General features: G+C 51.9%; 1 protein-coding gene and 1 non-coding gene across 2 annotated transcripts; one reads left to right on the forward strand and one right to left on the reverse strand.

Annotated features, from left to right (window-relative positions):
- On the reverse strand, positions 1-13303 carry LOC113973720 (ras-related GTP-binding protein A). Its single transcript, XM_027696185.1, has 10 exons — positions 13092-13303; positions 12483-12516; positions 10544-10643; positions 9403-9469; positions 8450-8672; positions 6334-6429; positions 5455-5577; positions 2973-3064; positions 2067-2182; positions 1-489 (listed from the first exon to the last, which is right to left on the reverse strand). The coding sequence occupies exons 2-10, from the start codon at positions 12507-12509 to the stop codon at positions 392-394; spliced, it is 942 nt and encodes a 313-aa protein (XP_027551986.1). The 5' UTR covers positions 12510-12516; positions 13092-13303; the 3' UTR covers positions 1-391.
- Positions 13304-13626: 323 nt separating this feature from the next.
- On the forward strand, positions 13627-13698 carry TRNAE-UUC. The gene has a single exon. It is a non-coding gene; the product is annotated as a tRNA-Glu (tRNA).
- The last annotated feature ends 9930 nt before the right edge of the window (positions 13699-23628 follow it).

Below are 23628 nucleotides of genomic sequence, written 5' to 3' on the forward strand. Positions count from 1 at the left end.
TAGGATCTGAAATCCCTGGTAGCAAAAATTTAATTTTATGATCGAAGACAAGGAGAAATTCAGAAACTTATTCAAGCAACCAACCGAGAAACCAGTAAATATCCCATATTCCTGGGACTTAAAATATCCTCCTGGCAGCAAAACATCCACCTGGGAGCACCAGCCCACGGGCATATATCACCTGTCCTGCCTCCTTCCCAAGCCCAAGGGTGCCAGGGAAGTCTCTGAAGGTCCGCAGTGTATCCAGACATCCTCTGAGCCTCTAGTGTCCGACGTGAAAAGGAGAGAAAACAAAGCAGCACACTCATAAAGCCCAACAAAGACATCGACAGTGTTAGATTCTCCTAAAAAGTAGTCCCAAATCCATGCTTCCTGCCCCCAAAGCCTGGGATCAGCGCATGAGCAGGCTGTGCTTTGGGCCATCCACCCTCTCCAGCTTCTCAAAGTGTTTCCTGGCGTTGCGGATGTTGATCAGCGTGGCCGCGGAAGCTGCGACGGAAAAGGGACAGGGGAGATAAAGAGGAGTTAAGAGGGGGCAGTGGCCACGTCCCGAGGGCAACAGCCCTGTCTGCAAGGTCCTGTTTCATCCTGCTGCTCCCAGGATGGGCAAAATTCAATGTGGGAGGCTCCGGGGGAAATTTGATGTGGGAGGGTTTTGGCAGAATTTGATGTGGAACGGTCTGCACAAAATTTAATGTGGGAGGGTCTGGGCACAATTTAATGTAGGAAGGTCTGGGCAAAATTCATTGTGGGATGGTCTGGGCACAATGTAATGTGGGAGGGTCTGGGCACAATTCAGTGTGGGAAGGTCTGGGCAAAATTCAGTGTGGGAGGGCCTGGGCAAAATTTCATGTCATATGGTCTGGGCAGAATTTAATGTGGGATGGTCTGGGCAGAATTCAGTGCGGGAGGGTCTGGGTACAATTTAATGTGGAGGGGTCTGGGCACAGTTTGATGTGGGAGAGTCTGGGCAGAATTCAGCATGGGAGGGTCTGGGCAAAATTTAATGTGGGAGGGTCTGGGCACAATTTAATGTGGAGGGGTCTGGGCAAAATTTCATGTCAGATGGTCTGGGTAAAGTTCAATGTGGGATGATCTGGGCACAATTTAATGTGAGAGGGTCTGGGCAAAATTTAATGTGGGAAGGTCTGGGCAAAATTTAATGTGGGAAGGTCTGGGCAGAATTCAGTGTGGGAGGGTCTGGGCACAATTTAATGTGGGAAGGTCTGGGCACAATTTAATGTGGGAAGGTCTGGGCACAATTTAATGTGGGAAGGTCTGGGCAGAATTCAGTGTGGGAGGGTCTGGGCACAGTTTGATGTGGGAGAGTCTGGGCACAATTTAATGTGAGAGGGTCTGGGCTGTTTGCTGATCCAAGAACACCACGAGGAAGAGCCCAGTGAACTCCAGCCACAGGGAGAGCTGCACAAGACCCCAGAGCTGCCCATCTGCTGCTCCCCAGCACAGCCCTGTCCCAGCTGTGCCTCAGTCACACAGTTTTCCCTATTTCAGTAACAAATGCAAGGGCAAGCACAGTGTGAGGCACGAGGTGTCCTGGACAGTGTCTCTGGAGCACCTCAGATCCCACTAGGAGCTCCAAGTGGAGCTGTGTAAACAGTTAACTGGTCCCAGGGGGCCTGGGCTGGCACTGCTGCAGCTTCTCCTTTAGGATAAATAGATGCTGCTATAATTAGAGTCCTGTCCACCAAGAGCAACACTCCAACATGATCCATCCCTGCTTCCTCTCCAAAACTCACCGGGGCTGCCAGCCCAGAACAGCCCAAAATAGGTTATTAGACATGACCTGCTAAACCAGGTCACATCTGTTCTGGTGGTTCCTCTCACAGCCACAGATCCTCCCCGTGACAGCAAGAGCTCAGCTGTCTCAGCACATCCCACCTCTGCAGAGTCACTGCTCACCCCCCCCCCCCACCCCACTCAATTCCTCTCCCCCTCTCTTCAGTTTTGTAATTAAAATCTCGTTTTCACAGTTGAAACTGTACTCATTTTGGCCTGCTGGGTGTTTTTTTCCTGTCCTAAACAGGCTTATTTTGGCTTCGACTTACGTATGGAAGGGTCTGACATAACCACCATCACGTATGTGTTGGATGTAAAGATGTCAATGAAAGCAGCAAAGTTAGAGTTCCTGACCTCCATGCTCTGGAAAGAGGCTGCCAGCTTACTGAAAAAGCAGAAATAAAGGAAAAAAAAAAGTAAATGAATTATTCCCCTACCACTGCTCAAGCAGCTTTTGTGCCCACATGGCCAAAATCCCTTATTTGAGCTGTTGGGAACAAAGAGGAGTTTGAATTCCCACTTGGCAGGGAAAACCAGGTGTGACCACAGCAGGGTTGGTTTTTAAGGACAAAACTCTTTGGCTCTGGGCTAAATGAGAACAGTATAAAGAGATTTGTGCATTGAACAGTGAAGGAAACTCCAGACACACAACCCCCTGACTGAGCCTGGACACTCTGGAGGACCCAGCAGAAATAAGGATAAAACTGGAACATCTGGAGACATCTGAAACACCTGTAAACCATGCAGCCACTTCTCCATCCACCCAGGCTCCACACACTTGCAGGTATAACCAGACTGCAGAGCCTGGAGGCTGTTCAGAGCCAGGCTGCCCCAAAGCTTTCCACTTTTCCATTCAAAATATATGGATAAATAGTGCCTGGAAGCCTCTTCCTCCCCAGCCAGCCCAGGGCTGGAGCAGAGCTCTCCACCTGACATCCCAAGCACTGTCATTGATTTATCCTGGAACTTTCCTCCTTTGCCCAGGAGAAAACAGCTGTTTCAGAACAAACAAACCTCTTCAGCCATCAGCAAAGGAGAAAGTTAAAAAAGCAACAACTTAAGTGAGCTGGGCTTAAGCCCAGTACAATCCCACAGAACTGGGATTCACTGGAGAGCCCCACAAAGCCAAAATCCCTGCTGAGGTTTCTCCCCACCTCCTGATCACATCAGCTCACCTGCAGCTCAGCTTGAATTGTTTGATGATGTTGCTGATTTTCTCAAACCTGTGGACGTCCCTCTGCTCTTTGCACTGATAGTGAGAAATGACCTGGAGAGGGGGCAGAGTCAGTCAGTGAGTCCAGCACAGGTTCCTCACTGTCAACAGCAATTCTGGGAATGGGTGGTGACCAGGATTCCCTTTGCCTGATGGAATCTTGGGAACTATTTGCAAGAACTCTTGTGGTGCTTTCACGGAGGAACAGGAGTCAGTAACACAATCACCAGGGAGCCTTTCACACACACAGAGCCTGGAAATGTGCAGTTGTCCACCTGAGGTCTGGATGCTGCAACTTGGCAGCAATTTAAATCTTGATTCAAAGTAAAAGAATGTGCAAGGAGAGGAAAAAAATGCAACCTCAGGAACGGGAAAGGACACCTGCCAAGTGCTGGGATGGCTCTTCTCTTCTCAGTCTAAGGTGCTGTGGATTCTCAAGGGCTGAACCTGAGCCACTGCAGGATGCACAAACAGAGCTCCCAGAGCCAGACCAAGCTGTTCCTCCTGGAGAAAAGCAGCACAAAGGCAGCTGGATTCCTCAGGAGTTCTCTATCCATCAGTCCAGTCAGACCAGCACTGACCTGCCTCATCCAGAGCACTTCCCTCCTCCTCCTCCCATGCAAATCCAGCAGCAATTGCAGGATTGGATTCAAACATTCAGGGGATCTAAACCCTTTTAGGAATCCTTGCAGTGGGACCTCTCTCCAAATCTTTCTCCCCAGCCCCTTCCCTCCTCAGCCACATGAAGAACAGGCCAAGAACTGCATTTACTGCACGAGGGAAGGGCACAAAGAGCTGCACCATCTCCATGCCCACAGCAAAGCAAAGAGGAATATTTTAAAAACCTGAAGCCACAAGATTCTCCAGAATCATTAAATCAACTGTTACTGGCAGTGCCCTCGCACAAGGATGTGAAACTCTGGAGTCACATTTGTGACTTGTGAGAATTAATGGTTTTTTTAAGGTTTTTTTTTCCTCTTTTTTTCCCTTAAGCACCTTAAAACAATCCCTCTTTAAACCTGCCCAATTATTCACACAAGGACAGGTTTAGCCAGATTCAAGGGTTGCATTCCCAGTGTGAAGTTCCTTCCTAAACATCCCAGATGAGGTTTTTATTTTTAAACTATGATTTGAACACAATTTCAGAATCAGGTTTCCAGAGTAAGATTTTCAGAGTTAAGATTTCACTTCAGGAGAAAAAAGTCCTGGGGGCTTTTTAATGTATTCCATAAATATATGGAATATATTATTATATATGAATATATATTATTATTCATATATTTCATAAATACATGAAAAAAGGGAGATGAGTCTTATAAAAGTCACCATCATATGGAAAATAAGAAGTTTTGTAGCAAAGACTATTCATTTTCAGTTAAAAATGTCCTTCACTGTTACACACCCCCAAGGTGGAACTATTTATCATCTAGAAGAGGTCAAAAAGCAGAACTTGCCAGACATGGCAGGTGTTTGCTTCTGATAGTTTAAGAAGGGGGAAGAGTCATGGCTCCTTTCCCACATTCCCTCCATCATTTCCAAATCCCCATCAAGGAAAGCACTCAAAAAAATTCAAACTTGTTCCTTCACCTCAGCAAGAGTTTTGGGGAGTTTTGGGAGACTGAGGAGCCAAATCCATAATCCAAGAGTGTGGATGGACAAGCAGCAGTGGTGGTTTTAAGCAGCACCTTTCACCTGGCAGAGACAGGGATTGGGAGCACAATAACCTGGAAAACCACTGCAACCCAATGGTTCATGATCCTTTATCCATAATCTGGGTTTGCAGAGCATCAAAACCCAAAAGAAATCAAGTCCAGTTAAAATGTCACAGCAGGAGGAACTGAAAAGGTTTCTTTTTCAAGCTAAATGAGGTTCCTGCCCTGTGCAGAAAGGAATTGTCAAAGAAGTCCCACGACCAAGAACAGAATGGGGACATGAAACACTCTCACAGCCTGGAAAAGGGAAACACCAATAAACCCTCAGCTCAGCTGCTGGAAGGGGGAATTTTGAGAAGGTCCCATGAGCCACAGAGTCATATCAGCTACTTTCAGTATCCCAAGGGCTGGATCAAAGCATTCTGTGTGTGGGGCTGGCACCTCCCAACAGCACTTCCATGGAATCCCTAATGGTTTGGGTGGGAAGAGACCTTAAAAACCATCTCATTCCACCCCCTGCCATGGGCAGGGACACCTTCCAGTATCCCAGGTTGCTCCAAGCCCTGTCCAACCTGGCCTTGGACACTTCCAGGGATGGGGCAGCCACAGCTTCTCTGGGGCAACCTGTGCCAGGGCCTCCCCACCCTCACAGGGGAGAATTCCTTCCCAATATCCCATCTAACCCTGCCCTCTGGCAGTGGGAAGCCATTCCCCCTTGTCCTGTCCCTCCAGGCTCTTGCCCTAAGTCCCCCTTTCCAGCTCTCCTGGACCCCTTTAGGCACTGGAACTCACCAGGAAGGTGGCTCTCTCAAACAGCAGCACTTCATCTGCCTCAATGATCTGAGCAAAGTTCCTCAGGTTCATCTCCAGCTGCTGCACGTTGGGGATCAGCTGGTACACGATGCTGGACCAGGCCTGGCAACACAGACACAACATGAGGGGTCACCAGCACTTCTCTGGTTCCCAGTGTGCTCAGAGAGGGATTATTTGCAGTTCTGGGTGTTGACAGCCTGGGCAACACTGAGAAGCTTCTCTCACCTCAGGTACCTACAGTGGACACCACCAGAGGAAGCCCAGACCTGAGGAGACTCTTCACCAGGTCAAGTTCTTCTCCACATCACTCAGAGAAACCATAATGCCACTAAACAGGCTTAAACCATCCTCGTTTGAAGTTGGCAATGCTTCTGTCTCTTCCTCCCAGATAAATTTGCTCAGGTTTCCAGAGATATTTCAATCTGGAGGAAGGTCAGATCGCAGATGGACACTTGGCAGCCCATCCCTGATCCAAACAGAGAGCTCCACCCTATCCCAAGGAGCCAGGAACAAGACCAGGAGGGGCTGGGGATGCTGTGATCAACATCTGTGCTCATCCAGACTGGGATCCTCCCAGCTCAGCTCCCCCTCTCTGACCCTCTGCTGACCCAGGTGTGTGGCACTGCCTGACCAGACCCTTCCCCAGGAGCCAGCTGGATATTTGGGATGCTTGTTTGCCAAGTACCTGACTTTTTTTAATTAATTATTCAAGCCCAGGATGCCCTGACACCATTTACACCCCCCAGAAGGAGCTGTTGCAGAACTGACCAGAGCCAGTCTCTGCCACACCACCTCTCCCTCTTCTCATGCTCCTGTCTCCAAGTGGGAAGGCAGATATGGAGAGGGAGCTGTACAAACCTTGTAAAGGGTTTCATCCCAGATGGAGGTTCTAAAACAAACACATTCCAAGGGCCGGGAGAGGCGTTTCAAGTCCTCTTCACGCTCCTTAAAAATCTGGGAGATGAAAAGACAGAGCAGCAGTTGAGTGAAAGCAGTTCTGCCTGTGCTGTGGTTGCTGTATGGAATTACAGGATGAGTTTCAAATGGATCTCTAGAGAAGGGACAAGAGCAGAGCAGTTGTCCAGGACAGGCTGGGAGTACTCCCAGTGAGCAGCAGGGCCACATAGACCATGGACGTCTTGCTAGAGAATCCCAGACTGATTTGGGTTGGAAGGGACCTTAAAGATCATCCCATTCCACCCCCTGCCATGGGCAGGGACACCTTCCACTAGCCCAGGTTGCTCCAAGCCCTGCCCAGCCTCACCTTGGACACTTCCAGGGATGGGGAATCCAAAACTTCCCTGGGACCCAAAGCTGAAATAACTGCAGGTGTTGGGAAGTGGGAGTGAAGGTAGACAGGCTGGAGTGTCCCTGAGGACCTAAACTGTGACAAATCCCTGGCAAAAAGCTCCGTCACTGAGAGCAGGATGGGAGGGAAGCAGCTGAGGGCCCTCAGAATGAGCTCACACAGACTCCTCTGCCCACACCACACTCTGCCCTCAGAAGTTATGGGCACCAAAGAAGGGCAGCAGGGGAACAGCAAAGCCCAGCCAGGCTCCTCTGGAACTGCTGGAACAGCAGCAGGACAGCCAGCAAAGGGAACACACAACCACCACCCTCACCTGGGCCTTGTGGGAACATGAGAGAGCATGAACCAAGCCCCATGAAATGCTGGGCCAACACCACGTGAGTCCTGGACACCACAGGCTTCACTAAGACCTACAAAAACAGTGATTTAGCCCAGTATTTGCATGGTCTTCTGAGCAGCAGATACCCTAAAACAGCTCTTGATGGGTGGTAAGGCCCCTCTTCAGCCCACCCCTCCCTTCAGGGCCTCTCCTGAGTCTGTACCACTGGTTAAACCAGTATTTGTGCACTAGTCCCACCACAAATCTGGACAGGACTGCAGCAAAGAAGATTTTAGACTCATCCTTCCGCCTGGAGGGAAATGAGTAAAAGCACTTTGAGCCCTCTGAAAGAGCTCTGAGCTGTTTCTGCCCTGAGCTGGAGGGCAGAACTAGAACTGGAAGAGGAAGATCTCTGCTCTCAGACAGGACAAGGGATCCAAAGCCCACCTGCCACGTGGAAAGGTCTGTCTGTGCAGGGAGGTCAGCTTTGGTTTCAGCCACAGGACCTGCACGTTCCCTCTGCTCTGCCCAGGCAAAACTCAGTAGGAACTGGCAAAAAGTTTAATAAAACCTCTTATTTCTGACAAACCCCAGCAGCCTGAAGTGGTCTCCAAACTCCCTGCAAGGCAAGAGTGGCCAAGCAGCTGGGGATGTGCTCAGACCCACACAGCTCAACTCCTTTGGGGTATCAGGAGCTGTCCAAGCACAAAAAGGAAGGTTTGTAGGAATTTGACATCTTCCCACCTCCCTGTGACCTTTCAAAAGCTCCAAACAGAACAGAAGTCACCCAACACCTCTGAAAGGTTGATCCCCAGCCTTTGTTTAGGTGCTTGAGTGCTTCAGAGGATCTCTGGGCAAGCAGAGCAGGATCAACCAACAGAAACCACCTCCTGGTTAAGTGGGAAAGTTCCACGTCTTTTTTTTTGGTGATGCTTTAGCAGAGCCTGTGCTGGACTGAAAGCAGCAGCTGAGCTGAAAACAACCCTCACTGTCACCACCACCATCCAAATGGCGGGCAGGGAGTTTAAGGAGCTGGATTTCCTTCAGTTCCACCTCCCTTCTGGAGCCAAGGTGTGCTGGAAGCTCTGGAATCAGCACTATGAAGGGAAAGGCTTTGAGTGGTTGTCATAAAAATCACTGCTTCTGTTCTCCAGGACATTATAGGATGACACACTTCAAAAAAGGCAGAGAAAGCTTAGAGGGCTCTGCCAAGCCTGAACATCTGAGAAACCCTTCGAGGAACAGCCCTGGCAGGGCTGTGTTTGATGTGTGACACGGCCCTGCACCGGCATAGGCAGGAGATGCTCCGTGGGGAAGCATTTCCATGGCAACTCCCGGCTTCTCACCAGATCCCGCTGGTCCTCCTGCACCAAGTCCATCTTGTGCACCAGGCAGAAGATCTTGGCATCAGGGGAGTTCTGCAGAATGGCCTCCAGGCAGGACTGGTAGTAGTGCATGTCCTTCTCCAGCTCCCGGCTCTCCACGTCGAACACGTAGATGAGAACCTCCACGTTGCGGAAGATGTTGTCCCTCTGGCTGGTGAAGTAGTTCTCCATGAAGGTGTCCTGCCTGAGGAGCAGAGCAGGAAAGCAAGGAGACTCCTGTTAGAGCAACCAGGACTTGCTTGGAAAGGTCAAGAAGGTGCTAAGAGTAAAATATCAAGGCTTTAATTTGGAGCTGCAGATCCCACCACAGGAGCCCGCGTTAGAGCTCTATTCCCCACGACAAGGCTCCCTGAGCATTCCCAAGCAAAGCTGGAAGCTCCTGAAGAGCATCAGCCCACCAGTTCCACCTTAAGCTGAAGCTTCCCTCATGCTCTGTGTCCTGCTTCTGGATCCACACTGGCTTCTAAAGAGCTGCTTAGAAAACACCCACAGCAGCAGAAGCAGCTAAAATATGACCAAAGTATCAGTTTAGCCTGTTATCCCAGGATTTCAGTCTCCCCTGGCTTTGGCTGAATGTGGTTTATATGATGCATGAGGCCATGGAGCAAAGCTGAGCTGAGGCTCTGTCAGAGGGACAGCATTCCTCAAAAAGCTGCTTCCAGGAGCCGCAGGATCACTGGCAACCTTCAGCATCACCTCTCTGCACACATCCCACTTGGAACAAGCTGGTGATGGGCAATTCCAAGAGCAGCAGCACCTCCCAGCACCTCAGGAGAAAGCCCAGGTGGAGGATTCTCTTGGCACACAAGCACCACACTCCCCCCTTGGAGCAGAATCTGCTCTGTTCCATCCTCACCTGATTCCCCACAGCCACCCCCAAAGGACTCAAAAGGAAAGGAATAAACAGTACCTACCCTCCACAGTCCCACAGGTTTAACACCAGGTTTCCCAGGAATCTGACATGGGAATGCTCCACATCAACTGCAGAGAGACAACAGGAGTTTACTGACTGTACCACACACCTGGATCAGAGCTGCCTCCTCCAAAAATCAGCAGAGAATCATGGAATGGTTTGGGTTGGAAGGGACATTAAAGCCCATCTCATCCCACCCCCTGCCATGGGCAGGGACACCAGGTTGCTACAAGCTCAGTCCAACCTGGCCTTGGACACTTCCAGGGATGGGCCATTTCTCCCAACACAGCCCCCAGCTGGTAAAATCCCACCTAAACACCACTGCTGGACATTTCCCACAGGAATTCCAGCCTCCCTGCCCAGGACACTGCTCTCCTGAGAAGTGCAGCAGGTGGCCCCCCTTCAACCACACACTCCCCGATCTCTGGGATATTTTAGGAATGATTTTAGTTGCATCAAACCCTGCAAGGCCTGAATCCAGCCTTGACAAAATAAATCAATAACACAGAGAATAGAAACTTCAGGAACAGGCCAAATTTACACCAATCCCTGACATAAAGCCCTCACATTAAATCCTTCCCCATGAGAAGCATTAGATATGGACAATTCACCCCCCTCTTTCGAAGGAATCACTTCTTGCTTTTTCCCATCAATGGCTGCTTTGGAAGGGGAAAAAGAAAAGGCACAAGGCACTAATTAAGCCCAATGTTTAATCCTGCCAAAACTACGGGTGGATTGCAGGATCCCTGTGCTGGAGATCAGCTGCATACAACAGGAATGCTCCACCAACACAGAGGAGCACGAGGAGGCTCTGACACTCCTCCACTAACAGGTGTGGCTTCCTGATCCCAAAATAAAAAAAGTTCAGGATAAAGGTCAAACAATAAAGCAGCAAAACTGGACCCAGTCAATAAAGCAGCAAAACTGAAGCCAGTGCTGCCTCCCCCTTCCCTCTCCAGCTTCCTGCCTGTCCCCGGCTGGCCTCGGAGGGAGCTCCCTGTGAGGTGTGGCAGCTGGGAGGACCAGCAGGGACACACCTAATCCAGAGGAGAGGCAGGAATTGCTGCAGGGAATGGTCCCACCCCGTTAATGAGGGGGGTTTGAGCCCTGAGAGCTGGGAGTGCAGACAAGAGCAGCCTTACTGGTGGCCCCCAGGCGCCGCGTGTCCCGGGCGATGTAGTTGGCAAAGATAATAGATCTCATGCTGGTCTTCCCAGACCCACTTTTACCCATCAGCAGCACCTGGGAAGGACAAAAAAAGCCAGGAAGAATTAGGTATGAAACAGCACTAAGGCCTTCACAGCCCCCTCTGGTTGCCATCTCACTGCCAAAGCCACGGAAACACAGCACTGACATGTTTCAGCTGGGACTGCACCAGGAGAGAGAGGCAAAGAGGAGCACCAGGGCTGGGAAGCAGGACATGGACATCCTTAACTCCTTGCTATCCATGGGCACTGGACTGTGGTCAGACTGAACACCTTCTCCCAACACAGCACTTGGGAAGAGCAGGAGCTGCCTCCCCCTTTCCTGGCCCCTCACCACAGGAAGAGCCCTGATGGCAGCAAACGACTTTGTCAGGACAGAGGAACAGCTTTGTCTCAAGCCCTTAGGACCAGACTGGAAACAATCCCTCCCCCCTTCCTAATCACAGGATGGTTTGGGTTGGAAGGGACATTAAAGATCATCTGATCCTGTTGTTCTCCTTCTCCTAACGTGACTTGTTTTCTCTTCCCCAACAGAAGTGACAATTCAAGTTTCAGGGGTTAGAAGACCAGAAAAAAAAAGAAGTTAAAAGCAGGTGGGACAGCCCAGGTCAAGTGCACCAGTGTATGGGGGACACTTGACTCCAGAGTCTTGTCTGCAGGAGAGCAGGCCAAAGGAGAGGTACCAAAAAGTAGGGGATGCTGGGGCTTGGGGAGTGGGGATGAGGGGAGACAGTCCCACAGGAGACAGTCCCACAAGGCAAGACTTGACATTGTGATCTAAAAATAAAAATAAAAAACCAAACCAACCGTGGCAGCCAACACAAAACCCAGCTGTTAAACAAGTTCCAGTTACAGAACCGAATCCAGCCTTTGGCAACAGCTCTGGAAGTCCCCCATCAAGGAGAGGTTTAAGGAGAGCAGGGGCAATTTAAGGAGTGCAGGACACTGGCCAGGAGGGCACTTGCTCCACTCCCACCCTCTCTCTGTGACAGTACAGCAGGAGCTGCCACAATTTCACGGGAAAACCTCAGCAGAATCCCACCTCTCTGCTCACTCCAGTCATTCCTGCAGCTCCTCACAGGCTGAGAGAGCCCTGGCCAGAGGAACCTGAGCACAGGCCTCCAGGATTTGGGAACAAGGCCTGTCCCTGAGTGAGGGAGGCTGGTCAGGCCAGCCCAGAAGGCTGTGCTGTCCCCTGAGCTCATCCCAGGGAACACAGCACAGCACAGCTCTTATTTCACAGCACCAGCACAAACACCACAGCCAGGAACTCCATCCAGCCCACAGGGAAACCCAAATCCCAACTTTTGGGCTGCAGAGGCCTTGCAAAGGGATGAACCAGCAGGCAGGAAACCCAGTCCTAGCACACCATGGAAAACCAGCCACATATTCCCTACACAGCCCCTTTAACAGCTTTGGATGTGCTTTTGCTGGAATACACCCACCCCTTCAATTCCCAGAGGAGCTGCTCCTTCCCCAAGGGTCAAATTCCATCCTCCCAGGAGCCCTGAGTGAATTATGGGCTCCCCACTGAGCTCCTGGGACACCTTGGAAGGCTCTCCCCTTGGAAGGGCCTTCTTGGAAGGGCCAAGGAAGTGGTTTGGAGCAGATCCTCTTCCCCCACGCTGAGCACGGGGGTTTGCAGATGGTTTTGCAACACATCCCAGAAACAGCTGCCCACAGTTCTGGTGGATGGCCCTGCAATCAGCCAGGAATAAACCCAATTTTAATGTCTGGCTCTTGATGCAGTCGCTGATTCCAAGAGCCTTCCAAGGCACCTGAGCCCCAGAGGGACGGACACAACAAACAACGACATTTCCAAATGGGGATGGGGAAGGAAAACCCAACAGCACAGGATCCCCCTCCCAGTCCTTACCTTCTTCTTCATGGCTGTGCTGGGCATCACACACCTGCCGAGAGAAGCCCACCTTGGATCGCTGCTTTCCTTGGATCACCGCTCGCCCATCCCGATCCCACCCCCCGCAGCGCCGGGGAAGCGCTGGCACAGCCCCCCCTCCCCCTGCCATGGGGAACTCCCGCTGCTGGGAAACCTCCGGCACTCCCGGAATCCCACGGCCCCGGGCGGGAGGGGCCGGGACCCCCCGCAGCCTCTTCCCCGGGATGGCCTCGCAGCCCCTTCCCAGGGGATGTCCCTTCCCTAAGGATGTTCCAAAGCCCCTTCCCCCGGGACGGCCCACAGCTCCTTCCCCAGGATGTTCCGCAGCCCCTTCCCCGGGGATGCCCCTTTCCCTCGGGACGTTCCAAAGCCCCTTCCCCGGGATGGCCCCAGAGCCCCTTCCCCAGGATATTCCACAGCTCATTCCACTGGCATGGCCCCAGAGCCCCTTTCCCCGGGATGCCCCTTTCCCCGGTTCCCCCTTCCCCTCCAGCCCCATCCCCGCCCCCGCCCCGAGGCCCCCGCCCCCCTCCCCGCGGGGCCCCGCAGCGGCCTCGGCGCCGGGGCCGGGCCGGTGCCCGCCGGTACCTGCGGCGGCGCTGGGCGGCTCGGGGGGGGCTGTGCCGGGGCGGCCCCCGGTGCCTGCGGCGGGTCGGGGCCGGCCGGGGGCGGTGCCGGTGTGGCCGCCGGTGAGTCTGGCGGCGGTGGCGCGGGGGGCCGGCCAGGAGCGTGTCCCAGTTTATCCCGGCGGTGTGTCCCGCTGTGTCCCGCTGTGTCCCGGTTCCCCCCCGCCGCCGCTCACGGGACCCAGCGCTGTGGGGCGGCCGCCGCCGGTCACGTGAGGGCGCGCGCGCGGGCGCGCCCCGCCCGCCGCGCTCGCGCGCGCTCCCCCACCACCCGGTCACGAAGCCCCGGCCGCCATCTTAAGTGAGGGCAGCCCTTTGCTGGCAAAGAGTGCGGGGTATGTGGCGAGGGTGTCCTGGTGATTCCCGGCCGTTCCCGGTGGTCCCGAGGGCACGCGCGGGGCGGCGGAGCGGGGCCCGCCGGAGCAGCACCGCTCCGCGCGGCAGCGGGGGGAGGCAGTGGCACTTTGGGCCGCTCGAGAAGAACGCTTCTCAGCGCCTCCCATATGGTCTAGCGGTTAGGATTCCTGGTTTTCACCCAGGCGGCCCGGGTTCGACTCCCGGTATGGGAAGCTTCGTATTTTCCTGCCGGGAAGGGGGCAACTGTCGCCCGTCTCTCTCCGCTTTCCTCAGATTTCCCTCTCAAAACTCTTTAGGGCTTCATTTTCGCACCTCTGCGGCAAAATTTCTCGACGCCTGAAGCCGTAGGAAGAGCTTTGCTGCTGCAAACGCTGCCGCCCACCTGTTTAAAACCTTCCAGTGCATGGGACCGCACAGCCCCTCACTAATTAACACACCGTTAATTGCCCTTTTAGCTAAGGCAAGCAAGAAAATTCCTGCTTGTGTCCCGCAGAGTGTTTTAACCCAAGGCAAATACCATTGTACTGCAACTCCAGCAGCAGAAATCTGCTGGAGATATACATCCATAGAAATATAGATGTATTATACATAGAAATATATTACATATATTATACATAGAAATTTATTCTACTATATTACAATAACATAATATATATAATATATATATTACATATACATAGAAATATATATATTTTATATATAATTACATATACATAGAAATATATATATTTTATATATATATATAAATTGGGAGGTCTCATTGCTGAAAGAAAATCTTGGAGCAAAGCCAGGCACGTCCAAATGCCTTTGTCACGAGGTGTCTGTGCTCTGGCAGAAGGAACACGGGTGGCAGCAGATCCCACCAGGCTCCTCCACCCAAGCCCACCTGGGTTCCCACAGAGAGGGCAGGGCAGCCCCCCATCCATGGGGAGAAGTTGGGGTCTTCCTGGGAGGCCCCTCAAAGCTGTGGGACTCGGAGGGGACATCCCCACCGGCTGCTGTGGCCTCCTGGGTGCCAGAGATCCGGAGGTCAGTGGGGCTTCGGGAGATGCTGAGGTGGTGCTGCCACGAAGTCGGAGCCTTGTCACCTTGTGTGTCCCCTCTCACAGCCTTCTCACCCCATGTACCCCCACTCAGAGCCTTGTCACCCCATGAGTCCCCTCTCAGAGCCTTGGCACCTCCCTTATTCTCCCCTTAGTGCCTTGTCACTTCACATGTCCCCTCTCACTGTCTTGACACCTGCTGTGTCCCCTTTAGAGCCCGGTCACCTCATATACCCCCCTTTCAGAGCTCTGGCACCTCATTTATCCCCCCCCAAGAATCTCCTCACCTCATTTTTCCCCTCTCAGAGCCTTAGCACCTCCTGCACCCCCTTTCAGCGCCCTGGCACCTCATGGGTCACCCTTTCCAGAGCACCTGGCACATTTCAGCTCTGAGGCAATCCCAGCCTGGCAAGATTTTGGGACATGGCCCCTCAGAGCTGCCTCTCCTGCCCAGGAAGGCCCTGCCCAGCTCTGCTCTCTGCCAGGGGGCCCCGAGGCAGGTTTTAGGGGGTCTGTAGACAGGACGTGTTCCTTGGGGGTCTGTGGGTTCCAGGGAAGCTGGGCTTGTCCTGGGTGGATGGTGGGGTTTGGCAGCAGCCCCCTCAGCTTCTCTCAGCCTCTTCCAGCCAGGAATCCCCATGGAAACGGGGTCTCTGTGTCCCCTCTTGAGGAAAACTCCTGCTGGTGTTTTTCGAGGCTACTTAAATGACTTCCAAGACCCACCCAGGGCTATAAATAGCTGATGGAGTTCCAACTTCAATAAGAAGCTCTAAACAGCCCTAAAAACAGGGGCCAGATGTCTAAATTATAAAGAACTAAAGACTTCAGGCACCACCAAGGACATTTTGTTCCTTTGAACCCCAGAATGAAGATATTTCTGCTAAAATCTCAACCTGCATCTTAAGAGAAAGGAATTATTTCGGCCCACCAGGACACAGAGAGTATCAGGAATATTCAGTGCAGGGTCTCCCAGGAGGCCTTTCCTCCTCCTCCTGCTCCCACAGATCTGGGACACTCTGGCTATTGCCTGCTCTGATGCCTCCTTGTAACATCCACAGCCTTGGGAGTTCACTGAGCTGTTCTGGGAGCAGATCCATGAGTGAAGGAAACCATTCCAGAGGGTTGGAGAGAGGAACGTGAAGCTCCAAAATGCATAAGGGTGAAGAGATGAACGACAGAGCTGACTGACAGGTATCCTTAGGGACAGAGCAGCCAGTTCCAGCTGGATGGGCTCTGAGGGAAGGGATTCCCAACTGGGAAGGGAAGCTCATTGCTTCCAAATCAGTGAACGAGGCAGAAAACATTCCCTTTGGAGCCAAGGAGGGTTTATACATCCATGCGAGGGAATTTTAGCCAGGGAAGTCTCTTGGATGCTGGATAAAAAATATCCACACAGCAGAGGAAAATGTTTCCCATGAGGGTCAACAGCAGCTGAAAAGGAGTTTTAGGACACACAACACCCACATTCCATGTGATTCCCACAGAACTGCTGGGGTTGGGAGGGACTTGGAGGTGTCCAGTTCAAACCCTGCTCACAAGAACAGGTGTCCAGAGCTGTGTCCAGAGAATCTCCAAGGAAAATGGGTGGGAATGGCAGTGATTGCCCAGAGGATTTCACGCTTTTAGGCTTTTTAAAGTCTTTTTTACCCCATTACTTAAAGCTTTTAAGAGCCAACACAGCCAAAATTGGTTTTAGGTCTCTCCTTTGAAGACTGTGAGGAAAACGTCCCCCCTGTTCCTTTTTATATTTGCTTTTAACAAGTATTTTATATTTGCATTTCAAACATCAGGACAACACCCTTGTTAGAGGCATTTCACCTCTTCATTCCTCCATCTGAACCCTTAGAGGTCCCAATTAAGCAGAAAAAAAAATTAAAAGTGTGATTAGCTGTTAAGGGGGAGCAGAATAAAATGTTTTTCCTCTCCCACCCCCCTTCCTTCTGTACCTCTCCCTTTAAATGTGTCCTTTAAAGCACATTTTCAAAGAGAATTGTACAAAGAACATTCTGATAAAATCCTTTTAATTCTCTGATATTTTTGTAGGAGAGAAGCTCGTCTTCAATTTTGACACTAAGTTTATAATTTATCTGCACAATGACAACATTCACTTGCTGCCAGCACCTGCTCTGAGCTTGTTCATCAAGGGCCTCCTGCTCAGATTTTGGTAATTGCACGTTTAAATTGTTGATGTTTGAAGCTTTATTGGCCAAACTTTCACTGGAACAATCCCAAAGGCTCCAAAAACTGCAGCTCGGGGACTGTACAGGAACAACAACACACTCCACGAGACAAACTCCAACCACTGAACTTCTCTGCACCTTCAACTCTTGCTTTTAGGATTGTGACAGACAATAAATAGCTAGAAGATGTGTAGCTACACTATTTCCTTGCCAGGCTGCCCTGGATTTTGTGTTTAGCAGTGAGGGGGGTTTGCACAGAGATATGAAGGCACCAGCACTCTGATCAGCTTTTGCAACAGTACAGGAAACAAGCTTGGAAGACTCAGTTCCAAAAATATCCAGGTTTTTCTGGACTAAAATAGCCTCATCACCCAGGTAGTGTTTAATTGGCTTCATTACTGCAGCCTGAGATGAATCAGTGACCCCACAGGATTGTCACTGTGAGCAGCTCCCACTTTCCTCACACTGAGAAGAAAAAAAAAACCAACCCCCCAAAAAAAGCTGCCAGAACTTTAAGACAAAACATTTTGTGTAAAATGTGTAAAAAAGAAGTTCACTGTGCTCTGATAAAACCTGTACCAAGAGCTCCAACAAGTGCCAAGACACTTTGTTCCCAGGGTCTGACTGTGGGGCTGTGGGATTTTCTGAACACACAGAACACTTTAATCTGCTTTAGCTGCTTTTATGGAAAAGAGAAGCACAAAATGAGGTAACAAACCCTCTCCCTTCTCCTCCTGCCCCCAAACTTGACTGAAGGGCAGCAATAACTGTTGTTTAAAGAACAGGAAAACAAGGGCATTGTGTGAAGCACTTGAAGAGACAAAATGTGTGGGTTGTAAAATCCTCCAGAGCAGGTGAGGTGGTGAGTTCTTTGTGCCAGTGCTGTCTGTGGGGAATTAGCACAGAATCATTAATCACAGAATCATGGAATGGTTTGGGTTGGAAGGGACCTTAAGGATCATCTCATTCCACACCCTGCCATGGCAGGGACACCTTCCACTACCCCAGGTTGCTCCAAGCCCCGTCCAACCTGGCCTTGGACACTTCCAGGGACGGGGCAGCCACAGCATCTTCTTGTCTGTAATCACCCAGAATGATCCAGCAGGGGAAAATGAAGGAAGCTCAGAGGTGTTGGGACAGCAGGGAGCCTTGTCAGGTGGATTCTCCACATGGATATTCCCGTTCTAGTCCTGGAAAGCCTTTGCTGCCTGTCCCCAGCTGTGATCACCCTTTGTTTGCTGCAGCATTCCTTTCTTACCTCCTGCTTTGAAAAGCAGAGAATCCTTTCCAAACCTGTCAGGATGACACAGGGCAAGGGTGGAGCTCCTGATGAGCTTGGAGGGGTATGGATGGTAACTGGGATGAGACTGGTTTGACTTCCAGACGTTCATCCAGCTGGAAATCAACACAACATTCCCACTCCAGCTCTGGGGCAAGGACTGGAGTTATGGAGTATTCCATCCTGGGGAGTGGGAGGGGTCTGACAGCACGCGTGAGATCAAGCCCAGAACTCCAGCGGGGATCTGGGGAAGCTCATCCCCCATGGATACGTGAATTCTGGAGGAGCCTCTGCTCGTTTTCCCACCTCCAGCTCCTGCCTTCTGAAGGTGATTTGGGAGGGGGTTTCCCCACTGCCCTTCTCCAGCTCCACGACACAAACGAGTTCGAAACGCCTGAGCTGAGGCGTCTCCCACGTCCCTCACCCAGATCCCTCTGGAAAACTGCCCCCCGGCCCCAGCTCAGCTCCGGCGCCTCCCACGGGATTCCCCTCCGCGGAGATTTAACGCAGTGCTCGAGACCCTCCTAAAGGCCACCAAAGCCACTCCTTCGCCACCCCCACGGCTCAAACTCCCGCAGACAAATCCCTCCGCGTCGTTTTTTGTCTCCGCGTCGTTTTTTGTCTCCTTTTCCAAGGCACAAAAGTTCCCAAAAATTCACTTCCCGAAGGCCCCTCACGGCCCCCTGTGACGTCACCAGCGCGCCGCCCTCTGATTGGTCGCTGCTGCGCTCGCGCCTGCGTACTGAAGCCGGCGGCGCTTCCGGGTTGTTGAGGGCCGGCCCCGCCGCACCCGGTGTTCCCGGTGTTTCCGGTGATCCCGATGGGGCAGGGCGGCCTCTCCGCCCCCGCCCTTCCCCCCGAGTCTGAGGCCCCGCCAGGCCCGGGACGGTGCGGGCGGGCCCGCGGACGGGAGAGCGCGCAGTGCGCGTGAGCGAGGCGCGCGGGTTCTGGCGCCCCCTGGCGGCCGCGGGGCATGGGAGCGGGGCCATGGGACCCCCCCAGTGACACAGAGACCCCCCGAGTGTGACAGAGAACCCCAGGCCCAACAGAGACCCCCGAACCCCACAGAGACCCCCTCAGGTGTCACAGAGAGACCCTCGAGTGACACAGAGACCCCTGAGTGTGGCAGAGACCCCCCGGGCCCCACAGACCCCACAGTCACTGAGGTTGGAAAAGCCCTCCAGGATCATTGAATCCCCCCTGTGCCCCCGACCCCCACCTTGTCCCCCAGCCCAGAGCACTGAGTGTCACGGCCAGGCCTTCCTTGGACACCTCCAGGGATGGGGACTCCACCACCTCCCCGAGCAGCCCCTTCCAATGCCTGACCACCCTTTCCAGCAAGAAAATCCTCCTGATGTCCCTCCCACCTGACCCTCCCCTGGCACAGCTTGGGGCTATTCCCACTCATCCTGTCCCTTGTTTCCTGGGAGCAGAGCCCGACCCCCACCCCGGCTCCCCCCTCCTGTCAGGGAGTTACAGAGCCAGAAGGTCCCCCCTGAGCCTCCTTTTCTCAAGGATGAGCCCCCCCAGCTCCCTCAGCTGCTCCTGCTGCTCCAGCCCCTTCCCAGCTCCGTTCCCTTCCCTGCACACGCTCCAGCCCCTCCATGTCTCTCTTGTCTGAGGGGCCCAGAACTGCCCCCAGGGCTGGAGGTGCCTCAGCAGTGACAGCACCAGGATGGGCACTGCCCTGGTCCTGCTGCCACACCAGGGCTGGCACAGCCCAGTTGCCTCTTGCCCCCCTGGGCACACCCAGGCTCATGCCCAGCCACTGTCACCAGCACCCCCAGGGCCCTTCCCAGCTTTCCAGCCCCTCCTTCCCCAGTCTGGAGCTCCATGGGGTTGTGGTGACCCAAGTGCAGGACTTGGCGCTTGCCTTTGTTGTCCTGCACACTGTTGGTCTCATCCCATGGATCCAGCCTGTCCAGATCCCTCTGCAGAGCCTTCCTGCCCTCCAGCACAGCCACATCCCACCCAACTTGGTGTGATCCATGAATTTACCAAGGGTGCACTCATCCCTCTCACCAGGTCATCAATAAGGGGATGGACCAGGACTGGGCTCAGCACTGATCCCTGAGGGACACCACTGGATGTGGCACCATTCCCACTCCTCCCTGGGCCCAGCCAAGAGGGAACTTCTCCAAAACTGTGGCTGCAGGTTTTCCAGCAGGTCCACCCTGTGCAGTGCTGAAATGGGGCACAAAGGCAATATTTCAGGCCAAAGAATAGCTTGAAAAAAGGAAAAGCAGCAGAAAAGCCAAAAAGGATGATGAGGAGAAAGAATCCTGGCCTCGGGGACAGGGAAAGGTGTAAGTCCAGCCCAGAGGAGAACGGGTGCTTTAATTAGCACGTTTAATTACCAACCTGATGTAAAAGCAGAGGAAAGTGGAGGGGTCTGGAGCACAGGTAAAGTGAAAAAAACCAACCCCAAAAGTGAACAAACTCCTCACAAATAAAGAGCCCTGAGAAGGAAGGACAGGAGGCTTCAGCAACAGAGAGATGTGGCACAACCATGTCCATTTTGGTTGTTTTGTTTAAGGCAGGGCCCCAAAAGAGGAATCTGAGAGAGGAATCAAAGAGCAACAGGGTGGAAACAGAGGGAGGTGAAGGGCTGTCCCTCTCCCAGGTAGTGGGAGATGGAAGGACTGTGGGTGTAAGACACCCTTGAAGGTGAACCCCTGTGGCTGAAGTCAAACAGCAAGTTGGGAGCAAAGCAAGGGAGAAGCATCCAGGCCTGGATCCAACAGAGCTGCCTCCACTTCCAAACAGGGCAATCCTCAGAGGACAAATGTCCTTCCTCTGAGTGGCTCCAGAGGTTACAGATCACCAGAGCCCCTGCAGAAAATTAGAAATAGAAAAATAGAATAGAAAGTTAAACACAGAGAGAAATAAGTTGCTGCACCTATAAAATAGAATATATTTTCAGATGTAGGAAAGCTCAGGCAAATTCTTTACATGTACAAACACTCTGCACAGCCCACTGTGCTGGAGCACATTGTACCCCCCAGGGGTGGCTTTTCAGCACCTGCATCCATTCATCCATCCCATCCATCCATGAATCCTTGGCTGGAAAGAGCAGGGAATTACTCTGAGTGGCAGCCAGAGGTCCCTCAGTCGCAGGCAGTGCAGTGCTGTGTGTGGAACCCACTCACACAGCGAGGGCTTGACAAGGACAGTTCTGTTACTGCTGAGGAGTAAATGGCAAAAATGCACAATTCCAGTTCCTGTCTTGGGGAAAAAAGCAGCAGGGATCTGAAAAAAGCAGCAGGGATCAGTCCTTAGAGTCCTTGGTTGATCTGGGAAGGGTTTTTCCAAGTCAGGGACAAGCACAGGCAGCAGCTCCACAGGAGGAACAAGCTTTGGAGCTGAACGCCTGCTCTGCACAGCTGGACTCAGGGGTGGCACAGCACCACAGCAAAAGAGGCATTTAGTGGTTTTTAGTAAAAACAAGGGGTTTTCAGTGACTCCTCAGGTGCTGCAGGGCTGGGTTTGCCCCATGAATGCTGCAGACACCGGGTTGCTCTGTGCTACCACAGCCCTGCCAGAGCCCAAGGTCAGGTTGGAGCAACCTGGGATAGTGGAAAGTGTCCCTGCCCATGGCAGGGGTGGAACTGGATGAGCTTTCAGTGTTCAGACCCTGCCCAGGCTGGGACCAGTGCTCAAAAAAAGCTCAACCAAAATACAAATTGGATTAGTTGCATAAGTCAAGATTATTCTTAGAAAAATCACATTCAGGGCATTTATGTCTTAACAAACCTGGGTGAAATAAAAGGATGGATTCAGGGGGTTTGCCACCAGCATTCCCTGTGTCCTCCTCAAATTCCTTTGAAGGAAAGGGACTCTACAGGAGATGGATTCTGCAGGGACACAGGGCTGTGGTCACTCCTCTCCTTATCTCTGCCCAGGAATTTGGAGCCAAAAGGGGCTCCAAGGGAACTCCAAGGGGGAGAAGCTCCTTGGCTTTTGCATTTCCTTGTCCTGACACACTTTGGTGATGCTGCAGTGTTTTGGGCTCTTGCTCATTCTAGCAAGGATTGAAATGAAAAAAAGCCACCCCAAACTGTCACTGCAAACCCACAGGGAAATCCAGTCCCTCAGACCCTGCATCCCTGGACATGAGGGTAACTGGAGTTTGAACCAGATCCCAGTGCCCTGGACAAGTGTGTTCACACAAGCACAAGCCCACGGCTCCATTCCCAAGAATGAATTTTCACATCCACCTTCTCTTGGGCTTGGAACACCAAATGCTAGCATAAACCATTTCATTTCTGCTACACACTCCATCTTACTCAACCCAACTGAGTGATCTGCAAAGTGCAAATTGCTGTATGACAGCCCTGCGCTCTAAAGAACTTCTACTGCATGTACTTGGAACAGAAATATTATTCTATAACAGCATAACTCAAAATTTGCTATACACATGAATATTTGAGAGAGTGAGACCAGCTTACCATAAATACAAAGCAAAAGCCAATCACTGGGATTCTGCTAGACAGCATTTAATTGTACACAACTATAGCAAAACAAGACCAATTACAAAATGACCAGGTCATTTTTAAAGAGAAGAATTTTATGACTGCCAACAATTTTATGACTTGGATCAAATCTTTTCCCTGCCCCTACAGTGAAACAACTTTTAATGTTGAATAGTAAATTATTAGCAATACCCAACCCATATGTTCTCTGCTCAGGTGTATCTGATTGCAATCCTAGAAAGCTTTATCTCAATTTACAATGGAATTGGCTGTCCTTCCATTATCATCACTAAAATCAGCATTATGCTTTCAAAGGAGTTGCTTACTGCTTCTCTGGACTGCTGTTTTCTGAACAGAAACCAGCAGAGGCTCAACAGCCATCAAGAGCTGCAGTCCAGTATTGTGCAATGTGGTAGAAACAAGCTCTTCAAAGGTACCTGTAACAGCAGAACCTTCAGCAATGCTGTTTGCTTTCACAAACGTCTTTTATTAACATCTTTGGTGCAAGCACGTAACAGCATCGCATCTAAACACGTTATAAAAACATGACAAAACTTGGGTCATATAAGAGATGAAAAACATCCTAAAATTGATATAAAGTACTTTCAAATTTGAAAATAAAAGTTACATAGTTACATAGTGCAGCATCTCACTAGGAATGCAAACGTACAGTTACTTTTTATATCTATATATATGTAACACTATAGACTCTTTTAAATTTAAATATCTTGCCCAGATGGCACAAACGTTTATCACTAGCTACTGCTAAAAAACTATTAGTTTTCGTCTTTAAAGGGAGAGGGGAAATAGGTTCTTTCACCCGGCGTGCAAGAGGCCGATCCACCCACAGGGTCGAGGTATTTTATTTATTTACAGCTCTACGCAGAAAGAAAGGGGGGGGGGGCGCCGGTTGACAAATCCACGTAGCCAGCACGACGGCTACCAAAACTTTTCACTATTTTTACGTTTTAGAAAATTTTTTTACGCGTCCGACGTTTTGCAGCGGGACCTTCAATTCTCCCTCACGCTCCCGGCCCCGCGCCAGCAGGGGGCGAGCGCGAGTCCCGAGCCTGAGGGGGCGGCGGCGCCCGGGCCCGGCCCGAACCGCGGGGCCCGAACCGCGGCTCCCGGCGGGCTGTGGGCCCGAACCGCGGGGCCCGGCCCGAAC

Source organism: Neopelma chrysocephalum, unplaced genomic scaffold (assembly GCF_003984885.1).
Source record: "Neopelma chrysocephalum unplaced genomic scaffold, ASM398488v2 Primary Assembly neopelma1_105, whole genome shotgun sequence".
In the NCBI taxonomy this organism is placed as follows: domain Eukaryota; kingdom Metazoa; phylum Chordata; class Aves; order Passeriformes; family Pipridae; genus Neopelma; species Neopelma chrysocephalum.

Coding starts and splice junctions, on each gene's coding strand:
- LOC113973720 (XM_027696185.1), bottom strand. CDS start 12,509: ATGCCCAGCACAGCCATGAAGAAGAAG. Junction 9,470..10,543: donor GCGGCGCCTGGGGGCCACCA/GTAAGGCTGCTC, acceptor GTCTCTCTGCAG/TTGATGTGGAGCATTCCCAT. Junction 5,578..6,333: donor GGGATGAAACCCTTTACAAG/GTTTGTACAGCT, acceptor CTGTGTTGCCAG/GCCTGGTCCAGCATCGTGTA.